Here is a 22,935-nt window from a genome sequence, read left to right as displayed (position 1 = left end):
TAATATTTTATTAAGGATTTTTACATCAATGTTCATCAGAGATTCCTGGTGTGTAATTTTCTTTTTTGTGTTGGGTCTTTGTGTGGCTCAGGTATCAAGGTGATACTGGCTTCATAAAATATGTTAGAAAGTATCCCCTCTAGCCCGTTTTTTTTTTTTTTTTTTTTTGGAAGAGTTGAAGAAGTATTGGTATTAATTCTTCTTTGAGAGTTTGGTGGAATTCAGCCATGAAACCATCTGGTCCTGGGGTTTTCTTTGCGGGGAGGTTTTTAATTACTACTTCAATCTCTGTGTTTATTGTAGATCTGTTCAGGCTTTCTGTTTCTTCCTGATTTAATAGTGGTAGTTTATATTTTTCTAGGAATTTATCCATTTTCTCTAGGTTATCAAATTTTTTGACACGTAATTATTCATAATAGTCCCTTTTGATACTTTTTATTTCTTAGGTGTCTGTTGTAATTTCTTTGTTTTCATTTCTGATTCTAGATATTTGAGTCTTCTGTTTTTTTCTTAGTCTAACTTTTGTTGATTTTGATTTTTCAGAAAAACAACTCTTAGCTTTATTGATTTCTCCTTCCCTGTGGCTTTTCTATCCTCTATTTGATTTATTTCTGTTCTGATCTTTATTATTTTCTTCCTTCTGCTAACTAGGTTTAGTTTGTTATTTTTGCAGTTCCTTGAAGCATAATGTCAGGCTACTTATTTGAGATCTTTCTTCTTTTATAATGTAGGCATTTATTGCTATAAACTTCCCTCTTAGAACTGTTTTTGATATTTTGAATTTGTTGAAATTTTCTTTATAGCTTATTAGAGAGGTTCTCAATTGTAGGAGACATTTGGATGTGTGCATTTTTGGTTGTCATAAGGATGTGCTGCAGGGGAGAATGAGGGAACTACTGGAATTTATGCCACTATGCCAGGGGCCGAGTTTGCTAAAGGTCAGGAATTGCATAAGGAAGCTCCACACAGAGAATTGTTTTGCCTGTAATATGATTAATACCCCCAGGGAAAATTCACCTAATATATGATTAACTTTTATAAGTATTCCATGGACACTTGAAAAGAAGGACTATTTCTCTCTGTGGAGAACAAACTTTGAAATGTGCAAAATGTCCTTATTACTTGTCTATTTGATTTGCATTCATCTTAGAGAGTTCTGTTAAGGTCTTTCAATATAATTGTGCTTTTATTAGTTTCTGAAAACTGATTGGAATCCTTCAATATAGTAGAAAATGCATATTATTTGTGAAACCAAAAAAGAAGACCTGGAAGAAAGAGTATATTAACATGAAATGACAAGAGGATGATTTAAAAAAGAAGCTGATTAAGATGAGAAAGGATTACAAGGAAAAATAGGAAAAATGCACTTATTGGAGTAATGAGCATAATTAAGACTGCAGGAGAATCAAGGCAGTGAAGGATGCTCCACAACATGAAGGGATAAATAGATGAGGAAATGATGAAGTAAATGATAAGTGTGGAGATAGGGAATAGGAATTCCAGTTAAAAATTATAGAAATTTCTGAGAAAGTAAACTAGTATAACTATTATAGAAACAATGATCACAGGAAATTTTTCTGATTTAAAAAATATTATATATGCACTATTAATGATAAAAGGCCAATACCCATATATACACAGGCAAGATTCTGAACCATGGGAACGCCCTAAGAAATCTTACAAGCATCCAGGCCCAAATTAGAATAATCTTATTTTACCTATAAAAATGGAAGCTGAATTCAGATATCTTTCTTGCAATAAAGGAAAAATATAGTAACTAGGGATTACATATTGCTTCTGTTATTGTTTTGTGAAGACAACAGAAAGACATTCTTAGATATGGTAGAGTGGATAATTCACTGCTCATATTGTTTTTAGAATAAATGTACTTGAAACCATACTCTAGGCAACCAGCAGATGAGTCACAATGTACAATCCAGGATTAGAGAAGTTGCTATATAAAGGAATTATCTGTGAGCATTATAACCAGCCAAACACAGAGGTGAACAGAAAGAAATGTATGTTTATAAATCCAAGAATTACTCTACGCTAGAAGATAAGAATAACCATAGGTAGGCCTAAAAGTCCAGATTATATTAACAGAGGCTGAAAAGTGGGAGAAAAGTGAGGGTAAGTAAAACAATTCTAAATTCCTTGTATTACTTTAGAGGAGAGGCAGAAAACCATTTTTTGTTCTTGACTTTCTTAATATAGAAAAAATATGTTTATATAACTTAGACTTCAAATTAAAGTGCAAACTTTCCAAATTGTTGTATAGTTAGGATTATGGTTTATAAAGGAGAAAGGAAAAAAAGACAAGAAAATGAGCATTAAAAGAAAGGAAGAAAGGGAGAGAGGGAGGAAAGAGGAAGGAAGAAAGGAAGAATGGAAGGATGGAAGGAGGGAAGGAGGGAAGGAGGGAAGCCGGAACAGGAAAACCATTAGGGTCTAACAGGAAAATCACTAATATGTCTAGTGATGTACATGTTAGGTGAGGCAATGAGTGTACTCTTTTGAACTAGCCTGTTAAAAGATACACTCTCACGTTGGTTTTCTTATCATCCCTCCTTATTTCACTCAGTTCCCCCCTTCTTCCCCCTTTATTTTTATAATCCCATCCTCTTGTCTTTTTATATTCATCAGTTCTTTCCTGTGACTTACTCTTCTAGTTTCACAAATGTCATATATTTTGATATATTGAGGATGCCAACAAGATTTTGGAAATTTTATGATTTTTTAATAATTATTTTCAAAATGTCTGCTGTCCCATTGATTACCAGGATGCTGTTTCATTTGTTTTTCATTTTTTTTCCTTCTGTGTCTTCTTATCCTCCAATGAGGTAAAATCCATCCACACCTGCCATTTACCAACAGAGCAAAAAGGCACATCTGCCTTGAGTCTGCTCATTGTCCATCTGGATGCTTTTAAAATTGTGATCTTCATTGCTGATTTCTGCCTCCTTTCTGTCCAGTTGTTTTCTAAGAGTTGCAGCCTCTGAATAGATGTAGAAAGAAGTATGACAGCGGTTGAGTAACAGCATTGGAACTGCCTCAAGAAACAGTGTTGTTGCTCAAGGAGATGGGGACTCTGGTTTCTGGTTGTTTTTTTCCTTTTATCTCTGAGTCAAGGGGATGCTTTCCATCTAGAGCTAAGTCTGCCCCTGCGCTGTTTCAGTAGGCGAAGCTTACATGGCCACTGATTGCTTTTCTCTTTCCCTTTCTATCATTTGTGTTGGTGGCAATTTTTTCCAGATTCTGGAAATAGAGAACAGTAGGTCCTTGAATGAAATCGTTTCATTCAACATCGTGATTTTTTATTTTTAATTTTTTAAATTTTTATTTTTTAGAGATGGGATCTCATTTTGTTGCCCAGTCTGTAGTGCAGTGGCATGATCACTGCTCGCTGCCACCTTGAATTCCTGGGCTCAAGGGATCCTCCCACCTCAGCCTCCTTAGTAACTGAGATTACAGGTGCATGCCACCATGCCCGGCTAATGTTTAAATTTCTGTAGAGATGGGGTCTTGCCATCTTGCCCAGTCTGGTCTTAAACTCCTGGGCTCAAGAGATTCCTCTTGGCCTCCCAAGTGCCAGGATTACAGGTGTGAGCCACGCCAGGCTCAGTGTCATTTTATTATAACATTGATAAAAAAAAAAAAGGATTCCCAGCTAGGGCCACTGTCTTATGGAGTTTGTCTTCCCCCTGTCTGCATGTGTTTTCTCTAGACACTCCGGTTTCCTCTCCATCTTAAAGATATGCATGTTAGGTTATCTACGCGGTACCACTGTGAGTGAGTGTGGGTGTGTCTGAGGGCACCCTGCCATGGCATCCTGTCCAGGGTGTGTTCCCACCTGGGACTCTGAGCTGCCCAGATAGACTCTGGCCACTTGAGACTCTGAATTAGAATAAGCTGATAAATAATTACCTTGCTGATTTTTATCAATTTTTCTGAAATGTACTTATAGCCCACATTTATGTGAGTTTTAATATTACAAGTGTTTTGGTCTTTATTTAGAAGTTTAATAATGTTTTTGTGACCGGAAATGTGCCACAGAAACTTAATTCTTATTTATATTAATTAGACTGTGGTAAAATTGGTTTTGTTATGTGTCATTTTGCTTAAAGTCGCAGTTTCCAAGAATCTATAGATGACGGTAAGAGAGGATTTACTATACTCGTGTAGGGCATCTAAAAATTGTACGGCATAATTCAGTATTCAGAAATGAGGCTCTTTTTCCCTTTCTGTTTCTTCCTGCCTTTTCTCAGGATGGTGTCTGGGTTCGGGAGGACGATTGTGTAGCATCATGGCCTGGGGATGGCGGGGTGGGGGGCGGGGTGGCGCGTGCATCTGGTCCTTGCTGTTCCCTCAGAGGCATATCTCGTCCTGCTTGGTCTGTGGATATGGGAAGCCAGCTGGGGCATCTGCTGACTTGTAGCTGGTCCCATTTAGCCTTTGTCATCTGCCAGCAGATGCTGATGTTGTATGTGGTCCCTGCCACATCCTCTCTGGTGGAAGGCTCTATGCCACCCCCTCATCACGACCCCAGTCTTCTTCACAGGGGCATGTGAGAGCTTCTGGTCTCCTTCAAGCCACAGGCTGGCCAGCCATGGGGAACTGTGTGTGTGTGTGTGTGTGTGTGTGTGTGTGTGACTGAGGGGGAGAGAGAGAGAGAGAGAGACAGACAGACAGACAGACAGACAGACAGACTACTTCAGCCTCTGTCTCCCTGTAAGCATGCCACACTGCCTTTGCTTGTCTGCAGCTGTCATGGGTGGTTGGAGAGTACCGTGTTCCTTTGTGCGGGGTCTCCCCTCAGTTCCAGGTGTACAGTGAGGCAGAGCTCACTCTGCTCTGGGTTTCTCCAGCCTCTTCAGGTTCTCTATGCACCTCCAGGATTTCACCTCCAGGGGCTGTGCCGGGGAGCAGCTTAATACCTGTATCACTTGTGTCTACTCTAAACTCATCCCCTCTGCTGGTCTTCCAGGTCCTCTAGGTCCTTATTTGGGATGGGCTTTAATTTCTTCCATGGGTGGCAGGAAGCAATTTAAATCACATCCTGCAATCTTCCTCTTTCAGGACTCATATTAAAAACTTGCTCAATCATCAATGTTTCGGCTCATGATCTCTAAAGGGAGATTTTTTTCCCTTCTCACATGAATGTTTGTAGTGAAGAGAGGAATTTTTAAAATTTTCTTATTAACTTTGAATTTTGATGTAACTTCAGATTTAAAGTCATAGGAAAAGTACAAAGGATTCTCAAATACTCTCTATCCAGAGTCTCCAAATGTTAACATTTTACCACATTCTCTTTTCTCTTTCCCTCTCCACACAAGGACACACATATACACACGTACATGCATGATTATATATATAAATCAGGAAATGATTATTTTGCAATTATCTATAGGCTTTATTGAGATTTTGCCAGTTGTCCCTCTAATATCCTTTATAGCAAAAGAAAAATCTCAGGCTATGCGTTACATTATTGTCATACCTTTTAGTCTTGGTGTTTTATGACACAGGCATTTTTGAAGATAGTAGGCCTATTATTTTGTAGCATGTCCTCTAGTTTGGATTGGTTTGTTTCTGCTCGGTTAGGTTCAGGTTATGAGTTTTTGGCAGGAATCCCACAGAAGTGATAGTGTCCTTCTCAATGAATCAGATCAGGAAGTGCATGATGGTGATTGTCCCAATGCTCACAATGTTAACTCTGGACACTTTAAATGAAAATGGTGTCTACCAGGTTTCTCCATGGTAAAGTTACTATTTTTCCTTTGGTAATTAATAAATTATCTTGTGGGGAGATAGATACTTTGAGGCTATTATCCTATTATTCCTCAAACTGTCACCCACTAGTTTTATCGTTCATTGGTGATACTTACCTGAGTCAGTTATGATGGTTACTAAACGGTTAATTCCATAATTTCTTCTACGTTAACTGTTTTTGAAAAAGAAGGAAGAATTTTCTAAAGGGAGACTTGGAATTCAGAAAATGTTTTTTTTTCCCTCCAAGGGTTAAGCTCTTGCAATTGAATGCCCAACTTTTAAAACTGTTGTCTTTTAAACTGAAAGCCGATTGATGGCGCCTTTGTTGTAGGTAGTACCCACCTCTCTCTGAGGCAATGAATACCACTGGGATGATGGGCGAAGAGCCACAGGGTCACAAGAGTAATTTCAAATTCTTCTTACCCACCTGCATGACACTGGTCTCAGATAGTCGCTGATCACCTTCGAGGGTTTTCCATATTGTAAATTTTCATATTTTTGTGTCTTTACAGGTGTTTTAATATAAAATTGAGTGAACTGTTATCATAAAGGAATTATGGGATAGAAAAATATATTACCACTTCAGGACTATGATGTAAATGTAACTTAAACTGATAATAAAATGTTGCCAAATTGCTGACTTACTGAGCCTACTTTTAATGAATATTGAAGACCCCCTAATAATAGTGGTTGCAACAAAAAAATGAAAGTTCAAAAACAGTTTTAAATCTTTTTGTTTTCTAAGTAGTTTACCCCTCTCTCCCCAGGCTTACACCACAAATTTGCTTGATTAACTCATCAAAGATTGTACAAAGACTAACAGTGTAATGTCAACCACAGTTCATAATTCATTATTATGAATTCCAAATTAGGGAATTGGAATTGATGAATTAGTGTTTGTAGCAGAAGTTTTGTGTTTTGAATTAGGTGAATGTGTGTTGAGGGTGAATGTATCTTCTGCCTTCTTCCTTTGTCTGTATCAGCTCATAGAGGGTGTCTGAACTTGGTTTGCTTTCTGGGAGAGGTGGTGGATCCTGTAATATCCTCTAGACTTCCCATATTTTCTGAGGCAAAACCATTTCTGTGCTACAACCTGGCAGATTCCCTCACATTAGGGTATAGAGACACACTTTTAATAAAACGTTTATGTTAACGGCGTCTTGCAAATATACACTGTCCGAATTAGCTAATAGGAGAACATAAAAATAAACTACATTGAAACAAAGTTAAGTTGAAAAACACAATGTCCTATCTTCTTTATGGAGGTGCCAAGAAAATACATCAGAAAAGAAGAAAGTTAACTGCTAAGAGTCTCCCAAGCTCTCTCTCACATTCCTTTATCTTAATGACTGATCACATATTTGAAGTCTCCACCTTGGGGACCTAAAATAAAAAAAGAAAACCATAATTATAGTTACTCAGTATGCATATTCTCTGTATTATGAACATCAAGATTTGGGTGCATTATCTCTGGAGAGTTAATGTGATATTTTAGCACACTCTTACACGTCCTTTTTGTGCTTAAGTTCTAGGGAAATGCTGTTTAACTATCTTAGCTTCTGTAGTTTGTTTCATTTGGCTCCTGTATACAAAGGTGATTGTCATTTCTACTTGGAGATGACATTAACATTGTCTTAAGAAATTTATGTGTGTGGAGGGGACTGAGGAACACTGGAGAGAATATTAAATGTTATCTTTTTAAAACAATTTTGTAGACAGCTACTTAATTTATTTTGTGAGCATTGAACAAGTGATTTTTTAAATCAACAGGTCCTTCTCATGAGGAGGAAGACAACTTTTCCTCAGTGTTTCATACTCAAATCCCTCCAGAAGAATATGAAATGCAGATGCAGAAACTCAATAAAGGTATATTTAAATTTGTGTGATTATACACATTTTCACAAGGGAATACTGGCTGTATACAGAAATATTCATAAATGAAATAAGTTCATGTAATTTAATCCAAAGGTAAGTGGAAGCAAGTAGAGTTCCAGATGACACAAGATTGGTTATTGTTGTAGCTAGTTGTTGAGAGTTTGTTATACCATTCTACTTTGGATGCTTGAAATTTTGTATAATAATAAAGAGTTTTTTAAAAAAGCTGGCTGCAAGTGATGAAAACCTGGCTTAAGCAAAAACAAGTCTGTGAAAATGATTTTGGTGGGAGACAGCTTTCTTTGGTTCCCAAGAGCATATGCTGTGGTTAGTCATTCAGAGGTTGGCTCAGTTCTGCAATCCTAGAGAAGAGCCTGAGTGATCCAGCTGGGTCAGGGGCCTACCCCTGGCTCAACCAACTTGTCCAACCCAGCAAGGTTTGGGGTCACTGTAGGAACATGGCAGCTATGTCAATACCAGACTGGAGAGGAGAAGAGGACATTTCCAGTGAAGACAGTTCTGGCCAGATAACCCAATGTGTTTTCCCTACTGTTTATTAGAAATATGTTTTAAAGAAGCTCTGTGATAAATGTAAACATGGCTGCATTCAGTTTGTATTTTTTAAATGTTGTATTGCTTAAGAGTATATGAAACTTCAACTGAATGAATAAACAAACCTCATATTTCAACTAAAAAGACTGTATACAACTTGAATTATGGAAAGAAGTGTTATATTTTGTATCTTATTAGGCCACTCACCAAAAAAGTAACTCATACTTTAACTCTTGGTAGTTGATTTAAAAGATAATTACGTGATTGTTAAAAAATAAAACCCCAGGTATAAAGCATAGGTTTATTTGCCTGTATAAGCTATAAGCTTATATAACTTAATAACTTAAGTTATAAGCTTATATAACTTAAATTTGAGTAAAATATTTTTTTTACTCAAAGCTACTTCTGTTTGAAAAGAATTTTAATCAAGAGATCTTACTCTTCCTCTCGTTCTTTCCAGCTATTTTCATCAAAAAAATTTTAAATGGTTATATCTGTATTGACTCTTTGATAACTAGCTATAAGCACACCAGTTGACTAGCTCCCTTAATCCTTTATGTTCAGGTAACCTCCCTTATGAAACAAAATTAAATTTTATATAAACTTTGTCTGGATTGAGCTTGTGACTGGTGTTTTTTTCCTTTGTGGACTTGAATGTGGAAATGCATCCTGTTTTGTAGGGTGAACTGCATGTGTTATATAAGGAGACATTCCTTCTTCGTGCATATTTTCAGAGCTTTAATGAAGGGTTCACATGATCTTGTTTTAGAATATTTTAATGTGACACATAGAAAACAAGATATTTTATAAAGGGACTACGAATCCACAAGTATTTTTCTTATTCTTATTTTGAGCACTCAGTGTCTGAATATCTCAGACATTGACTCAAGCCTCTTCCAAAAGGTTGAGGAAAATTGGCCAACTGAGATGGGCTCTAGGGGTTTGTGCAGATGGGAGCTAGGACATGGGACGCTAACTCCCAGACCTTGCTCAAAAGACAGGCAAAACAAAATGCACTGTTCAGAAAGGGTAATGGCAAATTAATAGAATAGCAGGGATGACCTAGCCTTTAGGGAAATTTTTGTTTTGTGTCAAGACTGAAATAAAAAATATATTTTAAAGCCTCCCTAACATCAGCGATTTCTTCTTCTCATGTCTGTCTTGAAGTTCTATTGATATTTCCCATCATTCTCATGGAATCAACAGGAAGAAGTTTGATACATGATAATGAATTACACAAGAAGTTTTATGAGAACTTCATTTGAAGTTACAGTAGCACATTTATCTTTTTAAGACTAGATCTCCATTATATATTAGGTTTCTGGATCTGGAATGTAGAAGTTAGTTCTTCTGTGTGTGTTTTAGTTCTTATATATTTTAATATATGCTTAAAGTGAACTTTTAGCATAATTGACACTTTTAATTATGAAAAAATTTTGAACTTTTTTAATATTAGATTTTACCTGTGATGTGGAAAGAAATGAGTCATTGATCAAATCAGGAAAGAAACCTTTCTCGAATACAGAAAAGATTGAGCTCAGGGGTAAACACAACCAGGATTTTATTAAGAGAAACATTGAGGTATGTACTTAGAAATTCAGAAGCCAGAATTTGGGGCTAAATGAGTTGAAAAAAATGGCAATAGTTTTGTTCAGTGTCTTTAAATATTTTTCAACCATCATAAATGTATAAATGATTGAATTAGTAGATATAATGAAAGAAAACTTTTATAAACCAGTACTTCATTATTTCTGTGTTCAACCCACTACATCCTATCCTATCCTATCTCTTTTTAAAAATGCTAGGTGCATCTATCATTTATTTCACTATCCAGAAATAGTCTGTTTCCTGCAATTTGCAAAACATTTATTTAGATAATAGCTTTGGACAATGTTTCTCAGATTTTAAATTGCATATTAGTAAAATTGTTTTTTTTTAAGTAATGAGACTGATTTTGTAGCCAGTACATTTAGAACTTTGAATGGAAAATGCTCCTGGCAGAGCAGCAAGGCTGGGCTGGAGAAGCCAACTGGTTGTCCGCCTCTTCTCTGGACGTCCCGGCAGCTGGTCACTGGCCTTCATTAGCTTCTGCTTCAAGCACCTATCTTTGGTCTTACAGGCCTTGCAGCCTGTCTTTAAGGCAGATTCAAACTAAACAAGGGCGCAGGGGTTCCTGGGTTAGACCAGAATGTGAATTAATTAATTTACAACAAGAAATGTAGTGAGGAGGACAGAAGCTCTGCACACCCTTGAGCAGAGTCACTAGAAAACTGCATGGGCGAGTGTGGAGTATTGACAAGAGAGAGTTAAGTAATTTTTTACCCTTCAAGCCTGATGCTTTCCCCATAATTGGCACATCATTTCCAGGCAAACTGGATTTGTGGGGCAGCCTGCCACTGCCAGGACTGGCCTCTGGGACTCTCGATTTTTGTGCTCCACATTCATATGATCTTCTTCAGGAAACCTCCATCTTGTTCTGTCTCTGTCTTTGCAGTGGCCTGTTGTATGTTTATTTTCTGTTCAATTTTTCCTAGAGGAGTAGAGTTCCCCCCTTATCCAGGTTCTTGCTAACACAGATAGCAGGTCTACCATAGATTTCTCTTTCCCCTTTTTAATAGTAACTGAATATTTAAATTCCTCATATGATAGTCTTGAAATTTAAAAGCACTTTCATTTAGTGGATAAGTACCCCAAAGAAAGTGGCAAGAAGATTTCTTCCAAATGTCTCAGCAAGTATGTTTTTGCATTTATATTTTTTATCTATAGTAGAGAGGTTTGAAAACTGCTCATATTATTTTTTAACAAAATGTCTGTTGGAGTGGTTAACAGGAGGGCCTGCTTATAGGGATAATATCTTTGGATGTTAGAGAATGGCCCTATACAAAAATTTTGGTATAAAATAAAATTACCTAGAAAATGTAAAATGCCTAATCTTGCAACTTTTCTTTGTGTATCTGTAGTGTAGAAGTCTCAGATTCCATTTTTATTTTCCTGAACTGTGAATTTCTTTGAGTATATGATATTTTCCATTAATAAATTCTGTAGTTGGCCAAGGAATCAAGAAACCCAGTGGTTATGGTTGACAGAGAGAAGAAAAGGCTGGTTGAGCTTTTGAAGGACTTGGATGAGAAAGATTCCGGGCTCTCCAGTTCTGAGGTACGTAAACTCTGATAGGGAACACTACACTTCTTAATTTAGATTTAAAAAAATAATATTATTGGCCCAGTATCATAAATTTACAATAATTTTTCGGATTCTGAGACATTATTCTTTGATTTTAAAAAAACCCTGTTTTACTAACACAGGAACAGATAACAAAATACCGCGTGTTCTCACTTTTAAGTGCGAACTAAATGATGAGAACACATGGACTCATAGAGGGGAGCGACACACACTGGGGCCTGTTGGAGAGTAGAGGCTGGGAGGAGGGAGAGGATCAGGAAAAATAACTAATGAGTACTAGGCTTAATACCTGGGTGAAAAAATAATCTGTACAACAAAGCCCCATGACACAAATTTACCTGTATAACAAACCTGCACATGTACCTCTGAACTTAAAATACAAGTTAAAGTTTTTTTTTAAAAATCCTGTTTTATACAATTATTTTTATTGAGGTTTTCAAATTTATTCTTGGTCAATTCATTATTGACTTTCAAAGGATTATTTAATGTCATTCTAAGAAGTGTTTACACATTGGTTATCACAGTAACTTCTTCCTGTGATGTGATGTGCTTATTACTGATGACATATGAATGTGTTTTTCTGTCTCCTTTTCTTATTGTCCCTAAACTGGTTTTGTGGTATTTCAGTGTAGTCTTCTTCAGTAATCCTAAAGAATTCCGTCCTGTTCCTGCCCAGTTAACTTGTCCTGGGGTTAACAGGAGGACCTGCTTATGGTGATAAGTCCGGGTGGGTACAGACTAAAGTGAAAGAGGGGAACAGCATGTAATGGGGGTGAGGTGGGGCAAACGCAGGTATTTATAGGGCCCGGGAAGGTCACCTAAAGAGTGCTGTGGCCCAATGTTTGCACTTGTTTACATACTAAACTTGAGAAATATCCTTTGCTTCCGTGAAGAAATACACTGTCCTATGTTCCTTGAAGCACTTAGCTCTATTGTATATCTTTTATTCCCCTGCATTTAATAAGGACATGATGGAGTGAATGCTGCTGGCACCCTGCCCATATCCCCTTCCCCTGAAACTGGTCTGTGCATCCACGCCCCAGCCCTGTGCTAAGGGTGCACAGCTGTCCCCTTCCCCTGAGAATTTCCCTGAGCCAAACAGCCCAGGATATCACTCCCTCCCCACCCTAGGCCCCTTACCTAAATGTGAGATTAGCTCTGTGGTGCAGTGTGTCCTCCATAGCTTCCCCAGGGATCAGACTGAAGCTGGGCTTCAGCTGAGACCACATCCTCGCTTGGCCCTGTGCCCTTGCCCTCGGCTGTTTTCCTCATGTCCCTGGTCCCAAAGGCACTCTCCCAGTGAATTACTTGAACAATAATCCTTGTCTTAGTTTCCATATCTAGGGACACAGAGATTCAGAGTTTAGTTTTTTTGCTATAAATCTAAAAGCAGTGCACGTGCAGTGATCCCTGTGGCCCACAGGAGAGGAGGGTGTGCCCGTCCAATGGGAGGTAACACTCAATGTCTGCTGCATGGAAATCCCAGGCCAGGCCTGCCTGGATCCTCCAGTTTTTCAAGGGAAGCTAGAAATTCAGATTTTTTGTGAGAAACATTAAACTTGTAAAATGTTCACAACTGCTCCTATTTAAAAAAGTTCTGTGTGGGCAAACAAAATATCCCTCCCTTCCACCAAAAAGCAAAAACATATCTACAGAATATCACAGATAACAATCCTCTAAATAATCCTTCCTGAGATGGTGAGGTCCCAGCGGGGGCTGTGTCTGGGAGCAGGTGAAGGTGTTGCTATGCCGGGGGCTGATGAAGTAGGGGAAGGGGGTGGGTGAGGGAAACTGCTCAATGCCCACATAATTCTGAGATATTTTAGCTTCGCTGGTTCGTGGTATAGTCATGTGCCACATGATGTTTTGGTCAACATGCATACATGACAGTGGTCCCATAAGATAATAATGGAGCTGAAAAATTCCTGTCACCTAGTGACACCGTAGCTCTGTATTTTAGAGTGTACTCCTTGTACTTACATATAAGAAAGTGAATTGTAAGACAGCTTCAGGCAGGTCCTTCAGGAAGAATTTCAGAAGCAGGCATTGTTATCATAGGAGATGACAGCTCCATGCGTGTTACTGCCCTTGAAGACCTTCCAGTGGGACGAGATATGGAGTGGAAGACAGTGATATTGATGATCCTGACCCTGTGTAGACCTAGGCTAATAGGTGCATTTGTGTCTTAGTTTTTCATAAAATCTTAAAAATAAAAAAAGAAAATTTTAAAATAGGAAAAAGCTTACAAACAAAGAAAATATTTTTGTACAGCTCTATACTGTGTTTATGTTTTAAGCTAAGTGTTATTATAAGAGAGTGAAAAAGTTAAACAAATTTAAAAGTTTTAAAAGTAAAAAAGTTACAGTAAAAATTCCTTTATTATTAAATAAAGAAAAATATTTTAAAATAAATTTAGTGTAGCCTAAGTTTACAGTGTTTATAAAGTCTACAGTAGCAGCCAGTAATGTCCTAGGTGTTCACATTCGCTCACCACTCACTCACTGACTCACCAGAGCAGCTTCCACTCCTGCAAGCTCCACTCATGGTTAAGTGCCCTTTACAGGTATGCCATTAAAAAGATTTTTATACCATATTTTATTGTACCTTTTCTATGTTTTAATATGTTTAGATTCACAAATACTTCCTATTGTGTGAACAATCACCTACAACACAGTAACTACAAAACATACTGTACAGGTTTATAGCCTAGGAGCAATAGGCTTTACAATGTGGCCTGGGTGTGTAGTACACTCTACCATCTAGGTTTGTGTAAGTACACCCGATGATTTTTGCACAATGACAGAATTGCTAAATGATACATTTCTTAGAACACATATCCCTGTCGTTAAGCGACACATAACTGTAATTTGTCTACTTTATTAACAAAAGCTTAGATACCAGTAAGAATTAAGGGATCTGGGTTTCATTCTGGTTTTGTTATTAATTGTGAAATTGGGTAAACTGCTACCCATGGTCTCACTGCGTATCAAACTGTGGCGATAGATTTTCTTGATACATTCTAGGAATGCTTTCATAATGACTTTTTGTTAATAATACTGCCTTTTGCATATTATTTTTGTTAGTATTTATGTCTCATCTTTCTAGTTTAAAGTCATCTCTATCATTTTAGTTTTTGATCTTTTGCAAGTACTATGTAGCTGGGCTCTTGCTGTTGCTTTTGTGTCTTTATCTTTAATTGTTTCTTTATCCTTTATCTTTTGTTATTATCAATATGAGGGTATTTAATTTGCTCATATTCATTATGACCATATACTTTTTGAATCTTTTCCTGACATCAAACTTTATATTTTATTTATCATATTTGTTTTTGTTTATCTCCCTATCCTCTTGTGGTTTGGAAACTTAATATCCTATTTCTGATCTGGTACTGTTGACCTTCAAGTTTTAAAAATACATTAAAATGCGTATTTTCTTTTCAACTTCAATAATTAGTTTCTAAAATTTCATATTTTAACAAGATTGGATCTTTGGTGTACTTTCATTTCCCTTGTGTTTCATTTTCTTTCCTCCAGGATATATTGAAATCATCTGGAATTTTAGTTCTAGAATACTACACATTTTAGTCTTTACCTTTAAAAACAGTATGCTTCTTGTATGTTAGGAATCTTTCTAAACAAAATTTAGCCAAAATTTTTAGCCACATCATTAACTGTGTATTTGGACTCAACGAATTATTTATTTGTATAAATCATTCCTTGAATTATTTTTCTGGAACTTTTTTGAAAAATTTTGCCCCAAGAAATGGTGAAGTGTGGATAATTTTTGAGTGTTTGTGTATTCAAATGTTTATTTTTTCCTCATTTGAATGTTAGCTTAGCAGATGACTAAATTCTACTTGCAAAATCCTTTTTTTCTTGAAGCATGTAGGATTTTCTCCTTATTTTGGAGTTCACAATTTTATCATATTGTATTTGTGTGTGTCTTTAAAAACATTTCAGTTCCTGCTTGGTACCTTGTAGGCTCTTTCCACCTGAAGGTTCAAATCTTCCTTCAGCTCAGAAAATTATCTTATATTATTTCTTCCTTTCCATCATCTCTTTTTTCTCCTTTTGGGAGGTATCAGTTGAGAATGTGATTGGCTGCCAGTAACAGTGGCTTAAACAGTAAAGAGTTTATTTTTTTCTAGTAACAAGAAATCCAGGAGTGAGCAGCTCATGTCTTTCTGTCCTCCTGTTCTACATTCCTATGTGGATTTTGTCTTTAGGTTTGCAAGATTGCTGCTACATCTGTAGGCAGTGTGTCCATTTTCCAAGCAGACAGAAAGAGGGAAGGGTAAAGAGCAAAGAGACTGTCCTCTGAGGCTTTGCTTTTTCACTGGGGATGGAATGGTGTCCCCAGGACTTCTACCTGCATCTCAGCGGCCAAGCTGTATCGCGTAGCCATTTGTTCAGTATGTTGCTGCAAGTGAGAAGGGGGATTCAGGTATATGACTTACTCTTTTTTTGTAGTAGAGGTAGAAATGGGGATCATGTCAGTCAGTAGACAGTGTCTGCCACAGGTGGCTATAGGACCTCTTGGGTTTCTCTTCCAGGTCTTATAACATCTTTCTCATAATGTTAATCGTTTTTGTCATTTTGTACATACGAGCTCATTCTACAGTTTTCTAAGTTGGGTTTCAACCATGTTGTTCTGCTGCTTAGCCATGCAGCTCTCTTTTGAGATTTTTTAAAGACAATTGTTTTTAGGCCCAGCGTGGTGGCTCACGCATGTAATCTCTGCACTTTGGGAGGCCAAGGCGGGAGGATCACTTGGGGCTAGGAGTTTGAGACAACCCTGGCCAATATGGCGAAACCCCATCTCTACTAAAAATACAACAATTAGCCAGGTTTGGTGGTGCATGCCTGTAATCCCAGCTACTTGGCAGGCTGAGGCAGGAGAATCGCTTGAACCTGGGAGGTGGAAGTTGCAGTGAGCCAACTGCACTCCAGCCTGGGCAACAGAGAGAGACTCTGTCTCAAAAAAAAATATTTACACTAATATTTACTGAGAGTTCTTTCTGCAAGTCCTCTTATCTGATGTGGGAGGTAAACATACAGACATTCTAGAGTCAGATGGATGGTGACAAATGTTAGAATAGAAATTCAGAGGAAGAAGCAGTGCCGCAGGAAAAGTTTAGGAAAACTTTGAAGAAGGAACCTATTTACTATATTCTCAAATCATACCGAACTTCTTGCTGTTCCTCAAATTCTCTGTGTTCTTTTAAATCTGTGTTTTCAAATGTGCCCTTTCCTTTATGAAGTGCCCCACAACCTCATCTTTGACAAATAAATGCACAGCTTAAAGAAGACTAAATGATATGACTAAAATGATAATTATGTTTTAATTCCCCTGAACTCTTGTTCTCTAGTTGTTTTTTTTAGTAGCATGCATAATTTTTTTTTTTTTTTGAGATGGAGTTTCACTCTTGTCACCCACGCTGGAGTGCAGTGGCACGATCTTGGCTCACTGCAAGCTCTGCCTCCCGGGTTCAAGTGATTCTCCTGTCTCAGCCTTCCAAGTAGCTGGGATTACAGATGCCTGCCACTACGCCTGGCTAATTTTGTATTTTTAGTAGAAATGGGATTTCACCATGTTGGCCAGGCTGGTCTCGAACTCCTGACCTCAGGTGATCTGCCCACCTCAGCCTCCCAGAGTGCTGGGATTACAGGCGTGAGGCACCATGCCCAACCGTCATGCATAATTTTATGGATGTAATCTTCTCTTGAATCTCTCTAGGACGGGGACTGGTACCAGTTGGGCCCATGGCCTGTTAGGAACTGGGCTGCACAGCCGGAGGGGATGAGCGGTGGGCTAGCGAGCATTACCACCTGAGCTGTGCCTCCTGTCACATTAGCTGCAGCATTAGATTCTTACAGAAGCACGAATCCTGTTGTGAACTGTGCATGGGAGGGATCTAGGTTGTCTGCTCTTTTTGAGAATCTAATGCCTGATGGTCTGAGGTGGAACAGTTTCATCCTGAAACCATCCTTTCTAACCCCATTCCCCCCAGTCCATGGAATAATTTTCTTCCAAGAAACCTGTCCCTGGTGCCAAAAATGTTGGGGACTGCTGCTCTAGGATACTTATTTAGAATTTAAGAAATATTTTCATCTGCGTTGGGAACTCACACTTGCAGTGAATGGCACCCGCTAAGCTAGATGTCTCTACTACCACCCTCACCAGTGAAATGGGTTTGCATCCGATCTCAGGTCACTCACATCTAGTAGTATTGAGTCAGGGAGTCTGGTGGTGGACCCTTAGTTACCTACCTGAACCCTAGCTATAAAGGTTGCTGGTGAAAAGCATTTTCTGTTCTGTCTTGGGAAGGTAAGTTTCCTAAAAGCTAGAAGTTCCCCACACATAGCAAGGGTGTATAGAGGCGCTAGACAGATAGAAAAAAATGATGCCATTTACTACCTTTTACATATATCTTATTTCTGTAACGGCATAGTGCATAAAACATTTACATTTCTGGTGAATTTCATCTGACATACTCTTTTAACTTCAGTGTCATTTGAAAATAATCCCATTCAGACAGAACTTATAATTTATTAGCCACTATTTCATCATCGATTTCATAGTTTTACTTTTTTGTGATTCTTTATTTTTGATCATTTAGGCTATATGGTATTGACATCACTTTTATTTAGGAAAAATTACCAGAGTTTGTGAGTAATTAGGTAATATAATATATTTTAAAAATTATGCATAACTTTCTTTTTTTTTAAGCTGTTCATGTTTATTTTCAAGGGAGAGCAATAGAATTTAAATCAGAACCTGGAATTCTGTCAGTTTATCAGAGTTGTGTGCCTTTAGCTAACTGAACCTCACTGAAGCTCAATTTCTTTATACCAACTTACAAGTGTATTTAAAAACATTTATGACTATATCATAATCCTTATATTGATATACTACAATCTACCCACTTTCCCCCTATTTTTAGACATTTTTTTATAAATAGTGTGACAATAAATTTTTTATCAGTCACTGTTCTGGGTTGCAAGTAACAAAGATGGACTTTGGCTAAAGCAACAGAAAATGAATTTATTGGGAGTCTTGAGTAGTCCATAGACTCAGTGGGAAGTTTGGGGAACCAGGTTTGTACACCGGGCAGATGTCCAGGCAGCCATAAACATGGCTTTAGGAACAGCCTGGTTAGGGGCTGGCTGCTGTGGCTCCACAGCCACCAGACATTTGCTGTCCACGAGATGCTCATTGCTGCCACCATCACTGTCCCTATTAATCATTTCCCTGTACCTTTGCTTCTGTCCCTCAAGGTTCGGGGTGTTTGCTTTCGAATAGCTGAATCTAGGTCATTTGTTTATCTTCCTGATATCAGAAGGTGGGGAGGAGTGTCTTGTCGTGATCCTCCCCTGCCAAGACTCACACACTGTTTGGTTTCACTGAAATGGACTGTGAATGCCAGGGTCAAGAGGATAAAAATATAAAAGTCTTTGTGCATAAAGTTTTTACCTATAATGCCTCTGATTATCACCTAGGGCTTGGTTCCTGGTATTAACATCGTGAAATCAAAATGTATGAAATAAGTTTCTTTGCCCTCTACTTGACACGTTATTCCAAATATTCTTCATGATTCTTCCGTCCTCTTTTTGCACTAATGCTTCCCTTTATGACCTTATCCATTCTCATAGCCCCCAGGGTTTGAACCACTGTAGATATGTGGGTAAGTCAAGTGTGTTTATTTAATCCCAAATCTCTATCTTGAATTTCACATAAACATATTTAACTGCCTAACATAATCTGTGGATATCCTAGGGGGATGTCTGCCAGTTTCAAAAGGTCCCAAACAATTCATTATCTTTCTCTCCAAACCTACTTCATCTATAGACTCCCTAGTTTAGATAATGTGACCACCCTAACCTACTTCACAAAATCAGGAACTTGTTCTTTTTTTTTTCTGGTAAGGCCACAACAAAGTTTATTATTTTTTAAGTTGTTTATTTTAAATCAATAAATACTTTTATTTTAGGTTTAGGGGTACACATGCAGGTTTGTTCTGTAGATAAATTGGATGTCACAGGGCTTTGGTGTACAGATTATTTCATCATCCTGGTAATAAGAATAGTACCCAATAGGTAGTTTTTCGATCCTCTCCCTCCTACCACCCTCTGCCCTCAAGTAGGCCCCAGTGTCTGTTGTTCCCTTCTTTGTGTCCATGTGTACTCAATGTTTAGCTCCCACTTATAAGTGAGAACATGCAGTATTTGAGTTTTCATTCCCGTGTTATTTTGTTTAGGATTATGACCTTCAGTTGCATCCATGTTGCTGCAAAGGATGTGATCTCATTCTTTTTTATGGCTGCATAGTATTCCATGGTGTGTATGTCCCAAATTTTCTTTATCCAGTCTATTGAAAGGCATTTATGTTGATTTTTGTGAATAGTGCTGCGATGAACATACGCATGCATGTGTCTTTTTTTTTTTCCTTGAGACAGGGTCTTACTCTGTCACCCAGGTTGGAGTGCAGTGATGTCGTCATGGCTCACTGCAGCTTCGACCTCCCAGGCTCAAGTGATCCTCCCACCTCAGCCTCCTTAGTATCTGGGACTACAGGTGCATATCACCACATGTGGCTAATTTTTAAAATTTTTTTGTAAAGGTGAGGTTTTGTCTTGTTGCTCAGGCTGATATTGAACTCCTGGGCTCAAGCCATACACCTGCCTTGGCCTCCCGAAGTGCTAGAATTATAGGCATGAGCCACTGCACCTGGCCTGCATGCATGTGTCTTTATGGTAGAATGATTTATATTCCTTTGGGTATATACCCATTAATGAGATTGCTGGGTTGAATGGTGCTTGTGTTTTAAGTTCCTTGAGAAATTGCCACACTGCTTTCCACAATGGCTGAACTAATTTACATTCCTACCAGCAGTGTATAGGTGTTTTTCTCTGCAGCTTTGCCAGTATCTGTGATTTTTTGACTTTTTAGTAATGGCCTTTCTGACTGGTGTGAGATGGTATCTCATTGTGGTTTTGGTTTGCATTTTTCAAATGATTAGTGATGTCAAGCATTTTTTTCATATGCTTGTTGGCTGTGTGTATGTCTTCTTTAGAAAATTGTCTGTTTGTGTCTTTTGCCTACTTTTTAATGGGGTTATTTGCTCTTTTCTTATTAATTTGTTTAAGTTCCTTATAGATTCTGGATATTAGACCTTTGTTGAATGCATGGTTTACAAATATTTTCTCCCATTCTGTAATTGTGTTTACCCTATTGATAGTTTCTTTTGCTGTGCAGAAGCTCTTTAATTAGGTCCCATTTGTCAATTTTTGTTTTTGTTGCGATTGCTTTTGGCAGCTTCATTATGAAATCCTTGACAGGGATTATGTCCACAATGGTATTTCCTAGGTTATCTTCTAAGGGTTTTATAGATTTAGGTTTTACTTGATTTTTGTATATGGTGTAAGGAAGAATTCTGGTTTCAGTCTTCTGCACATGGCTAGCCAGTTATGCCAGCACCATTTATTGAACAGGAGTCCTTTTCCCCATTGTTTGTTTTTGTCAACTTTGTTGAAGATCAGATGGTTGTAGGTGTGTGGCTTTATTTCTGGGCTTTCTCTTCTGTTCCATTGGTCTATGTGTCTGTTTTTGTACTAGTACCATGATGTTTTGGTGACTGACTGTAGCCTTGTAATATAGTTTGAAGTCAGGTAACATGATGCCTCCAGCTTTGTTCTTTTTGCTTAGGATTGCCTTGGCTATCCAGGCTCTTTTTTGGTTTCATATGAGTTTTTTAAATAGTTTTTTCTAATTTTGTTAAAAATGTCATTGGTAGTTTGATAGGAATAGCATTGAATCTGTAAATTGCTTTGGGCAGTATGGCCATTTTAGCAATACTGATTCTTCCTATCCATGAGCATGGAATGTTTTTCCATTTGTTTGTGTCATCTCTGGTTTCTTTGAGCAGTGCTTTTTAATTCTCATTGTAGAGGTCTTTCACCTCCCTGGTTAGCTGTATTCCTAGGTATTTTGCTCTTTTTATGGCTATTGTGAATGGAATTGCGTTCTTGATTTGGCTCTCAGCTTGGGTGTTGCTGGTATATAGAAATGTTATTGAGTTTTGTACATTGATTTTGTATCCTGAAACTTTGCTGAAGTTGTTTGTCAAATATAGGAGCTTTTGATCAGAGACTATGGGGTTTTTAGGTATAGCATCATGTTGTCTGCAGAGATAGTTGAACTTCTTCTCTTCCTATTTGAATGCCTTTTATTTTTTTTCTCTTTCTTGATTACTCTGATTAGGACTTCCAGTACTGTGTTGAATAGGAGTGGTGAGAGTGGGCTTCCTTGTCTTGAGGAACTTATTCTTTATCCTTGATCTTTATGTCTCCCTTTACTCTTCCATAAAATTATCTCCAGGTTCTGTAAATTCTACTTCCTGTGTATCTCTGGATTCTGTTCTGTGTTCCCAGAAAACATTCCTTAGTTCAGCCATTCAGCACTTGTGTTCTAGATTATAGCTATTGCTTCTTAACTGGTCTTTCTGCTTCCAGTCTTGCTCTCAGTAGTTCCAGTTTTAAAATATAGACCTGATCATGGTGTTTCTTTGATTAAGGTCTTGTTTTCTCCAGCCCCTTCCTGCTCACAGAGGTTAGTTGATCCTCTCTGGTTTCCATGGTGCCCAGGGCTTACCAGCACTCTGCACACCTTGTTAAAATTGTTGCTGCCAAGAAATTGAGAACTCCTCAAGGGCAGAACCTTGTGATATTCATATTGAATCACCAGTGCCTAGCATAATACATATGTTCAGTAGGCATTATTTTTGAATGAATGTAATGAATGGGTTTTATGAGATAATATGGAACAAACATTAGTTGAATGAAAGATGATCAATTAAGTTTGTGAAACCCAAGCAACTGATTTTATAGATGCTATGTTACTTTTAAGGGACAGAGTTTGAAAATACCATGTCCCATTACAGGGTAAACCTGATTTCTTCCTACTTAACATGTCACAAAACATTTTTTGAATGTAGATAAATGAGAATGTCATGAGAACCAGACTGTGAAACTAAAAGATTTGTTCCACTGGGGAAACCCCCCTCAAAATATTAGAGGATACTTTATACAGGCTGGCAGATAACAAAACCAGAAACTATTTCATATTATTCTTTTACTAACCCAATGTTAATTCTGTTTGTGTGTGTTGTGTGTGTGTGTGTGTGTGTGTGTGAAGTCCTGGGCACTGTTATAGCCACTTGAAAGGTATATTTTGGCAAAAATATAGCCTGAGAATGACCTGGTGACCCTTGTTTCCTCTTAGGGTGATCAGTCTGGCTGGGTGGTCCCAGTAAAAGGATATGAACTCGCAGTCACCCAGCATCAGCAGCTTGCTGAAATTGATATAAAACTCCAAGAACTCTCTGCAGCCTCCCCAACAATTTCCAGTTTTTCTCCAAGACTTGAAAATCGGAATAATCAGGTATTTGAAGAACCCATAGACTCTTCAAGTTAATGTGTGCTAAAGCTGTTCACATAATTTTACAATCCGGTTGTTAACCAGTTGCTTTTTCCAGTGATCATAGTTTCATAACAGTGTGTAT

The 22,935-nt window shown here is 37.8% G+C and overlaps 1 protein-coding gene across 15 annotated transcripts in view; it reads left to right on the top strand.

Annotated features, from left to right (window-relative positions):
- Positions 1-22,935, top strand: part of FSIP1 (fibrous sheath interacting protein 1) — a 188,108-nt gene that overhangs the window by 33,193 nt on the left and 131,980 nt on the right. For all 15 annotated transcript variants that reach the window (XM_063794718.1, XM_009428774.5, XM_063794720.1 and 12 more), the window contains 4 exons: positions 7,537-7,632; positions 9,650-9,774; positions 11,239-11,349; positions 22,656-22,814. In XM_063794718.1, the coding sequence (XP_063650788.1) occupies positions 7,537-7,632; positions 9,650-9,774; positions 11,239-11,349; positions 22,656-22,814 (491 nt within the window). The remainder of the gene's footprint in view (positions 1-7,536; positions 7,633-9,649; positions 9,775-11,238; positions 11,350-22,655; positions 22,815-22,935) is intronic.

This window comes from Pan troglodytes, chromosome 16, assembly GCF_028858775.2.
Source record: "Pan troglodytes isolate AG18354 chromosome 16, NHGRI_mPanTro3-v2.0_pri, whole genome shotgun sequence".
NCBI classification, from domain to species: Eukaryota; Metazoa; Chordata; class Mammalia; order Primates; family Hominidae; genus Pan; species Pan troglodytes.
This window is presented reverse-complemented; position numbering and strand designations above follow the sequence as displayed.